Source organism: Nelumbo nucifera, chromosome 1 (genome assembly GCF_055504915.1).
Source record: "Nelumbo nucifera cultivar China Antique chromosome 1, China Antique-T2T, whole genome shotgun sequence".
Taxonomy (NCBI): Eukaryota; Viridiplantae; Streptophyta; class Magnoliopsida; order Proteales; family Nelumbonaceae; genus Nelumbo; species Nelumbo nucifera.
The window spans coordinates 191,688,276-191,698,376 of record NC_142649.1 but is presented as its reverse complement, the minus strand read 5'-3'; the positions used below and the strand labels follow the sequence as shown (position 1 = coordinate 191,698,376).

The window sequence follows — 10,101 nt, the reverse complement described above, 5'->3', positions numbered from 1 at the left end:
CCCTTCCCTTGAATGTATGTTTGAGTTCAAAGGGACCATGTCGTACAAATTCTATTCAAATGTAAGCCCAGAAACTAGGCCTTGTCCAAGGAAAACAGCTCTCAAAACAGGGACTGGGGAGTAGGGGAAGAGAAAGGGGACCACATTTATTCTTTCTCTCTCCTTCCTTCCTGTATGTGTGAGAGAGCAGGAGCAACAATTTGATGCCGCAGAGAGTGTCCATGCCTTGATTGCACAAATATTTGATAAACTTTTCAAGAGGCTCACTTGTCTGTATTGGTCAACTCTGTCCAATGACTGCAAGAAAAAATAAATCAAGTAATATAAATAAATACAATAAATATAAATTCCAAGGTGGCCTCTCTATTCTTTTTTCTTTCTGTTGAAACTTGAAAATTGAAATAGAAATAACCCACATGAAGAACAAGGCAGAAAAGGAATGCAATTTGCAAAATAAAATTACAAGAAAAAAGAACTTAAAGAAATAAATGAAAAAAAAGAAACCTAAAAGAGAATTAAGATGAAAGAAAGAAACAAGAGGGGCTGGGGCTTCAAGAGAGAGTGAGAGGCCAAGTGACCAACAACATAAAAGAGTGGGGGAAGAGAGAGAAAGAGAGAGAGAGAGAGAGAGAGTGAAGAAATAAGAAAAACATGAGACTCCCATTTTTCTTTCTGTTTCCCAATTGTTTCTTTCTCAAGCTCTCCTTTTCTTCTGTCTCTTTGTTCTCTCTTCCCTTCTTCCTGCTATAACTGTAGCAGCAGCACTGCAGTGCAGCAGCTACAGCTAAACAACCCCACGAGGCCACGAACAGCTAAAAGACCCACAAATAAAATAAGCAGCAGAGGCCAAAGGTCGCATCTTTTTCCCCCAGATCGCCGGTTTCCCGCATGGAAGGCCGGCATAGAAGTGAATTCCAGCCACCGCCGGCGGATTTTTCCGTCTAAATGCAAGGAAAGAGCTGTCGAGCTGATGATGCCACTGTTGTTCCGACTTCCGATGATGATGACGACGATGGTGGACGAAGAAGATTATTAGCTATCCCCAGCGAGCGACTGCTGTCTTCTCTATTTATTTTTGCTACTATTCATTTACTTTTGTCTTCTTCTCTTGTCAAGTGGTGGTCCTGCTTCAAAGTACAACAATGGCTGCCACCGCAAATACTACAACGATAGACTCGACGGCAACGCTGTCGGCCGATGACCTGACGGCGAAGGCGGTGCACAAGCGGTATGAAGGGTTGATGACTGTGAGGACCAAAGCCATAAAGGGCAAGGGTGCTTGGTATTGGGCGCACCTGGAGCCCATACTGGTTCATAATTCCGATACTGGACTCCCCAAAGCGGTGAAGCTCAGGTGTTCTCTCTGCGATGCCGTTTTCTCTGCTTCCAACCCATCTCGCACTGCCTCCGAGCATCTCAAAAGGGGTACTTGCCCCAATTTTGCTTCTTTACCCAAGCCCATCTCCTCTGTTTCACCTTCTCCCATCTCCTCTATCCCTTCCCCTTCTTCCCACCACCACCCCAACCATCGCAAGCGTAGTGCATCAACTTCGGGCGGCGGTGCTTCCTCTTCGTCATATCAGGTCTCACCACTTGCCATGGTCGACCCTTCCCGCTTCTGTTCTGACCTCAGCTATTCTTCCGCAACGGCTGTCGCGACTTCCAGTGTCACTGCGGCTTTGCCTCCACCTCAGCAGCCACATTTGATGCTGTCGGGCGGGAAGGAGGACTTGGGTGCTCTCGCTATGCTGGAAGACAGCGTAAAGAAGCTCAAGAGTCCCAAGGCGTCTCCCGGCCCGACGCTTAGCAAGAACCAGATTGACTCCGCCTTCGGCCTCCTCGCCGACTGGCTCTACGAGTCCTGCGGCGCTGTCTCATTCTCTAGTCTCGAGCACCCCAAGTTCCGGGCTTTCCTAAACCAGGTAGGCCTGCCTCCGGTATCCCGCCGAGAGTTTGCGGGGTCCAGGCTCGACGCCAGGTTCGAAGAAGCCAAGGCCGAGTCGGAAGCGAGAATTAGGGACTCCATGTTCTTTCAGGTTGCGTCTGATGGGTGGAAGCCAAAGGTTTTCGGCAGTTTTGGTGGAGAAAACGTGGTGAATTTGACAGTAAACCTCCCCAATGGGACGAGTTTGTTCCAGAGGGCGTTGTTCACCAACGGCCCCGTTCCGTCCAAGTACGCAGAGGAGATCCTCTGGGAGACGATCACCGGCATATGTGGGAGTGTGGTGCAGCGGTGTGTGGGGATCGTTGGGGACAAGTTCAAAGCCAAGGCATTGAGGAATTTAGAAAACCAGAACCATTGGATGGTTAATCTGTCTTGCCAGCTTCAGGGGTTCATTAGTTTGATCAAGGACTTCAGCAAAGAGCTCCCACTCTTCAAGACTGTTACTGATAATTGCCTGAAGCTCGCTAAGTTTGTAAACACTAAGTCCCAGGTCCGGAACAGTTTCCACAAGTACCAACTGCAGGAGCTTGAGCATGCCGGATTGCTCCGGGTGCCACCGCCTGAGACGGAAAACAGTAGCAACTTTGCACTTGTGTACGCTATGTTGGAGGATATTATGGCCTCAGCTCGGGCACTCCAATTGGTAGTGTTAGATGAGTCGTATAAGGTGGTATGCGTAGAGGACCCTGTTGCAAGGGAGGTTGCAGACATGATCCGGGATATGGGATTTTGGAGTGAATTGGAGGCAGTCCACTCTCTGGTGAAGCTGGTAAAGGGGATGGCTCAGGATATTGAGGCAGAGAGGCCACTGGTTGGGCAATGTCTCCCGTTGTGGGAGGAGCTAAGGACAAAGGTGAAGGAATGGTGTGCCAAGTTCAACATTGCAGAGGGGCCTGTGGAGAAGGTGATCGAGAAAAGGTTCAAGAAGAACTACCACCCAGCTTGGTCAGCTGCATTCATACTTGATCCGCTTTACTTGATGAGAGACACAAGTGGGAAGTACCTTCCACCCTTCAAGTGCTTGACACCCGAACAGGAGAAGGATGTTGACAAGCTCATTACACGGTTGGTCTCAAGGGAGGAGGCCCATATTGCATTGATGGAACTCATGAAGTGGAGGTCAGAAGGGCTTGACCCACTCTATGCACAGGCTGTTCAGGTGAAGCAGCGAGATCCCTTGACAGGAAAGATGAGAGTTGCCAACCCCCAGAGCAGTAGACTGGTGTGGGAGACGTACTTGAGTGAATTTAAGTCACTGGGGAAAGTGGCAGTGAGGCTGATTTTCCTCCATGCAACCTCATGTGGGTTCAAATGCAATTGGTCATTCTTGAGGTGGGTGTATGCCCATGGCCGCTCTAGGGCAGCCATGGACAGAGCTCAGAAGATGATATTCATTGCAGCCCATGCCAAGCTCGAACGCCGGGATTTCTCCAATGATGAAGACAAAGATGCAGAGCTGTTTGCCACTATAAATGGTGAGGATGACGTGTTGAGTGAGGGTTTTGTTGATGCATCCTCCGTGTAACAATTTTTTTTTTCTCTCTCTTCACCCTTGTAGAATTCTGAAATTGTAGGATTTATTGAATTCTTTCCACTACTATTTTTCTCTTTGTCCATGTTTTTTTACTTACTCTCTCATCTAAATAGAAAGATTTTGAGGCAGTAGGGCGGGGGAGGGAGGTCTTTTTTGGGGTATTACTACTATCACTGAGGCCTCGGGATTCGAATGAATCAGCCATCTCCCGCCTGAGCATGATTTTGGGGTTATTGTGTTTGCACCAAAGGAAACTGTTCTTGTTTATAATGAGATAGACAATGGTGGAGGAAAAGAACAGGAAGAATGATGTAACATTTTGTTTCCTTTGAGGTAAATAATATTTATGAAGAGGAGGTTTTTTTTTTTCCTCTCATGCATGGTGTTAATTTCAGAAACTATTTTGTTATTATCATTCTTTCTTATTGGTTTTAAGAACCTGGGTAGCCAACCCACCATTGGTTTCATTATGGATAATTCATTTTTGGTTTAGGTAGGTAGTAAGCTGTAAAAGAAAAATGATGCTCTTCTTCTGCTACTTTTTCTTTTTAGAGTTTGTCATAAACCTCTCAGAGGGGCTTTCCACACTGTAATGCAAACATCTATATATTCTTAAAAAAAGTGATTCCCTTTGTTATCTATGATTTACAGAAAAGATTCTATTTCTCTACCCAAGAACAGATTACATTCACTCTCTAGGTCTCAGGGGTTCGTTCATCAGAAACTGGATTAGAATATTTAGTGCATGCTTCTGCTGTGCTTTTGTCCAGCCTCTATAACTACTATTGTCACGATAAGCACAGGTAATCATATCTATACGGCTCAGGCATTCAATATGAGGTCAATTGGAACCACATGAACGATTTTGTGGGTTAATTTTACCCAGACTGCAACTATATCCATTTTTTTTCTCATGGCAGTTCTTGTGCAAGTACAGAGACCTGTCTTGTTACTGAAACAGAACTGAATAGCTTTCACATCCATGACCAACACCAACATTAGCATGGAACAGAGTCTCTGTTGATGATCCAGTTGGATTTCTTGCTGGGAAATGCTTGTCTTCTTGTGACAGATCAGCTTATTATCCTTATATATATATACGTGTCAAAGATCTTTTGTTGGCTAGCTTCAGAACTAAAACCAGACCTACATTACGAGTTCAATTCCCATTGCTCTCAAGTGGGGTAGTTTGTTTTCCTGCTTAGAACCCGAGATACCATTTCATGTAATTGAATCAGTTTATAGTTTGTACAACCATCTACGACTAGAACATGATGAGAAAAAAGGTCCTGTAGTGAAAACTTTGGTCCATATTGGAGAAATGATGATGACCTGTTAGTTTAATCAAATGATGATAGAAAATTTCTTGTTATATCAAATCAAGCTATGGTTATGACAGGCGCCAGTGGCAAATCCACTGGTGAACTGGAGAAACCGACTTAAGACTTGAGAGATACTGTTGCTGCTTATAGCAAGTGTTGAGCGAGCTTGAAAAAGAAGAAATTGCAGAAGGATGCCAGAGTGGTCTTCATTAGGAAAATTTTGAACCGAAAATGATCTTTTTCATCAGGGGTTGTTGCTTAAGCTGGTTGAGTGGATGCCAAAACGGAGTTGGTCACTTCAGGGGTCAACTTGAAAAGATCCGAGAGCAGTATCTTTGTAGCCGGAGGAGCGCATCAAACAGTTAAATCCCATCCATTTTCTGCTGGTATCTGTATTGACGGAGCGAGAGCCCCACCATGAAGGCAGTGGATGTCTATCGTGCTGCTTTGGTCGTCATGGTCAAAGAAAAGTGAAGGTCTGAGGGCCCCCCCTCTATCCCATCGTCTTTGGTTACTTGTCCTTGAAACATTCCAAAGCTTGTTTCACTCGACTGTAGGTTGGACCCTTTTTCACCTTTGATCTCGAGGTTAAAAATGGAGTGTGCAGAGTCACCCCCATTGCACTCGTCATGATTGTTAAAAGGTTTTTGAGAGGACCCAAAGTGCCCAAGGCTGTCGGCACGAGGAAGCAGGAAAGATGCCTGATAGTGATTCCACAACAAACCTGAACTGATTTTGTAGGCCCCACAGGAATGAGAGCTCAACTGTAGTTTATTAGGAGGTGGAAACTGGAAAGGAAAGGTGGTGGTAGTGGTGTTCTCCGTTTTCTCTTCTACTCATTTTTACGTTCCAACATGTTGCAGATTTCTCCATTTCCTTGTCCAAGTGGTAATTTCATTATGTTCTCTGTTGTTTTCTACCATCTATGGACTATGGTTACTAGTTACAAGAAAGAAATCAATTAATAAATTGCTTGATGCAATGTTTTGGATTTTTATTTCCAGAGCACATTATAGCTAGCTCAGACAAAAATCATTGAAGAGATGGAAGAACGAATGAAAACTAGAAGGACGGGTTACAAAATGGAAATTGTATTCCAGGCCAACATACCATATGGATTGATTGAATAGATGGTCATCATTCCATTCCCCTCCATTAAACCAGTTCTTCTAATTTTGGAAATCCCACTGTCCTTCAGACCTTCACCATACATCTTTCAACAGTAATGCCAGTAAATTTTTCAAGAAGACTTGGCCATCATTTCCTCGTAACACATTCATAAGGACCCAAAAGCAAATTGAACTTTAGTTGGACTCTCAGCTGAAATCAGTGTCTCACTCCTCATCTCCCTTTCTGTCTTGATGTAAATTTCGGATTCACTCATCCACCTTGACACAGTAAAAGGAAAACAAAAACCCCAACTGGGTATGTTTTGTAAGAAACGTGAAAAATCAAATGCTCCTCTCACTTTTGAAGCGAGTACAGTGGATGAATCATGAACATGAATATGGTATTATTTGGGCTTTCTTTTTATCTTCTTACTCATTTGGCCTAGAGACAGTTTCCTGTCGGCAGGGTTCAGTAATGCTGACTGCTCACCAACTGGGGGAAGGGAGAGAGGGGTTGGGGTTACGCCCACTTACTAACTCCTCCCCATCTCTCTTTGTAGGGAAAGCCTTTTACACTCGTATGGTATGCCTCACCCCACTCAATGTTTTTGTAAAAGGGGAAAGGAGATATAATGATTAGTGTAGGACGACAATTTCTTTCTCTGAGAATCTTCTCCCCTTTCAACGTTCCCTAATTCACCTTTTCCTTCGTTGTTTTTCTTTTGGGGGTGGTTTTTCCTCATCTCCCCACCAAACATTTCTATTAATATTCTTTGAATTTTGAAAAACTATCCACATCTAGCCTGATAGAAGCAGAAGGCAACATTAATAGTCTTTTAACTCCTTTTGACCTCTACTTTTCTTCTCATCTAACTTGGTATCTGAGGTGAGCTTAGCTTAATTCTTGGCAATGTTTTAAAATTTGAATTTGTTGTTCATCAGAACTCAGAAGGATTACTGTAATCGCTTTCGGCTGCAGTGTGTTCTTTTCTGTAACTGGGGGCTTCTGACGTGGACTTAATTCTGCCATGTGGGTGGATGACATGGCAGACCAAATAGTCCAATCCATACATTTTTTTTGTCCACATCAGCAGCACCCTATGCCCATGGTTCCCCAAGGAATTATTCCAAAAATATTTTCAAAATTAATAACACAGTCTCCTCTCAACTCAAGATTTCAAAAAGTGAAACAGTAGGCCCCTGAACGTGTTGCAGCGCCATTGGGCATGTAGAAGAGAGTGATGGAGGAGAGATGTAGACATATTTTGGCCATAACTCAGCAGCCATGTGTTGAAATCTTATAGGAGTGACTACGTGGAAATGGAACAGATATATCTTGGGCTGATTCTAGCTGCCACGCGTCAAATTTGTAGGAATGGGAAAGGTAATTCTATTTACTGTAGTGGTACTAAAGTCAGGGAGTGCTGAGTTGGGGGCACATCACATTTTTCGTATTGAAGCCAAACAAAAGCGAACCCATTCACAGACAAACCAAAAATTCTATGGTGGCATTTTTGTCTTTTCAAGCTGGTACTCTACTGTTATTATTTATTAATTAGGGCTGGAGGCCTGGAGCCCTATTAAATATTAATTAGGGCGGGAGGCCTGGAATTTGCCAGAATTTGCCAAATTCTGGATGTGGATCTAAACTAGGAAATGGGCTGTATCCAATTAATCCCTCAGTTGGAAAAATCACAACCATAAGATTTTAGCTTAGCATGGACCACAACTTGCACTGTCCTCTCTCAAGGAGGACTATACAAAGCATAGCTTTCGAACCGCAGTTAAACCGGATGGTTGGACCATTTGGCTTGGAAATTGTTTAGATAATTAGATTTCATTTTACCTTAAATCCGGTTCTTGACTAAAAACCATTGAATCGGTCAATGATCCGTTGATCTGGACAGTCGAACTGTCAATTTGTTGACCTGCTCAATAATTTTTGACTATTTTTTATTTTTATTGTCAGGAACGGGCCATCCATTCAAACCAGATGACCGAACCGTCGACCTGGAAACTGGTGGCCAGAAAGATTCCATTGCCGGGTCATTTTTTAAAACCATTATACAAAGCCCCATTTTTAGAATATTTGTATCACATGCAATTAAAATAATGGGATATTTTCCATTATATAATCTCATTTTAAGGCATTCTCTTAGATCAGTAAACATTCTAGTTTGCCTGAATTCAAATATTCAACTTTACATGAAAAGAAATGCACAAAAATCCTTCCCCAAGAAAGTGCATGAAACCTAAAAGTTAGAAAAATTAAAACAAGAATATGGTTGTTTTTTTTTTTGGTATGTATGATGTATGTGACTGTGTATGTGGGTCATTTTCTATTGTTTTCTTATTTTGGTTTGCTTTATTTTCTATGAGCAGTTACAAAACTAAGACTCAGATGGTAAATTTGCAAGCAGTGATTAAAAGGATTTGAAATAGGAGAACTGTTGTACTTCTATTACATCATTAATCCACTTTCATTTAATTATTCACATTTGGGTGTGGGCAGGAGGAAGGGGCTTGGTGTAAGCAAATGAGGTGAAGGGCTGTGAATGAAATATATATAATTTTTTTCATGTAATATTAGGTGTAAATGAATTAGGTCTATGTACTTGGGGGACATACATGTATTGAGGGATGTACTATTGTGTTTCAATTATTTATAAACAAATCTGTAGCTTTAAATTTTGAATCACCAACTACCTGTCTGCCTCCTCCATTGGTTCAAGCTTGCAACTTCATTTGTCTGTCTTCTAACCAGAACAAATTAAAAGCAAAATGTGAATACTTATTGTTTTTTTCTGGTCTTGAAATGCCCCCATTCAACGGATTCGTTGCTTAATTGCTTTGTTATTTATATTTATTGGAGGTTGAAACCACTACACAAATTGGGCCATCTCGATATCTTTATTGTACTTTATTATTATTATTATTATTATTATTATTATTATTTTATTAGCTTCTGTACTTATTTGTTCTACTTTTACCCTTTTAATTCCAGAAGGAATTTTTAAACTCTTTTGGAAAAACTAGAATAGCAAGAAGGAATCTTCTACTGAGGTATATGAACAGAAAACATTTGTTCGCTAGTATACGTTTGTAGTTTTGAGTAAAAAGCTTTAGGCCCTGTTTGGTTTGTGGGAATAGGGGTCTGGAATTAGAATTGGAATAGACTATTCCGATTTTAACTATTTGGTTGAACAGAATGAGAATCTCATTTTCATTCCTGTTGGAATGACATTCCCCTATTTGAGGGAATGATCATTCCCTGCCCCTCCCTTGGGAATGAAATCCCATTCTTAATCATTCTCATTTTCATTTCCATTCACGTTCAAACCAAACAGACTATGAGAGTGGATCATTCCAATTTTGAATTCAAAGGATTTCGATTCCGATTCCGACTACGATCCAAATGGACCCTTAGTATAGTTAATCAGGAGAAAGAAAAGATGGAAATATATGGATCTCTTGGTGATATTTATCATAAGGAAAGGATCAAGAGGATGTTGCCCACAATTTGGAATTGGTTGAGATGTGAATCAATATTTCTACCATCCTGTGCTGAAAGCAAATGCCAGTTAAGTTGCAGTAATATATTATGAATATGGGATCAGCCATACTTAAAAATGGCATCCGCTGGAGATAGCTAGGATGGGAAGGAATAGAGTAAGATGGGTTTGGATTTTGCATAAAGCAGTTGATGAAAAGGTTGAAACCCTCATTCAAAATAAATTTAGCAAGATATAATAATTCAGGGAAATTAATTAAAATTAGAAAACAATCCACAGAGCTATACCCCAGAAGAAAGAAAGAGAACAACAAAAAGATAGAAGGAAAAAAAAATGAAAATTAAGGGGGTGTTGACAACATGGTTTGTTTTGTTTTCAATAATAAAATCAACCATGTTATCTAATTACCCCTAAAATTTTGTTAAATAAATAAAAACAAGGACAATCAATGTTTGAAAGGTTTTTCTATAAATGAAAATTCTTTCACATGGTAACCTGTTTATGTTGCATAAATATTAACCAGCTTTTACCACAAATACTCTAACTCTGTTCCAAAACTCCTATTTCTTACAATTCCATAAATACTACCTCTGAGTACATCCTTACCAAAACTGGAAAACAAATTCCAAGTCAGAATATACTTCGCATGCACAATTGGTTTTATTTGTTTCCATACATC

The 10,101-nt window shown here is 41.4% G+C and overlaps 1 protein-coding gene across 1 annotated transcript; it reads left to right on the top strand.

Annotated features, from left to right (window-relative positions):
* Nucleotides 1-374: 374 nt before the first annotated feature.
* Nucleotides 375-3,855, top strand: LOC104611827 (uncharacterized). The gene has a single exon (XM_010279054.3). The coding sequence runs from the start codon at nt 1,143-1,145 to the stop codon at nt 3,468-3,470; it is 2,328 nt and encodes a 775-aa protein (XP_010277356.1). The 5' UTR covers nt 375-1,142; the 3' UTR covers nt 3,471-3,855.
* Nucleotides 3,856-10,101: the final 6,246 nt, after the last annotated feature.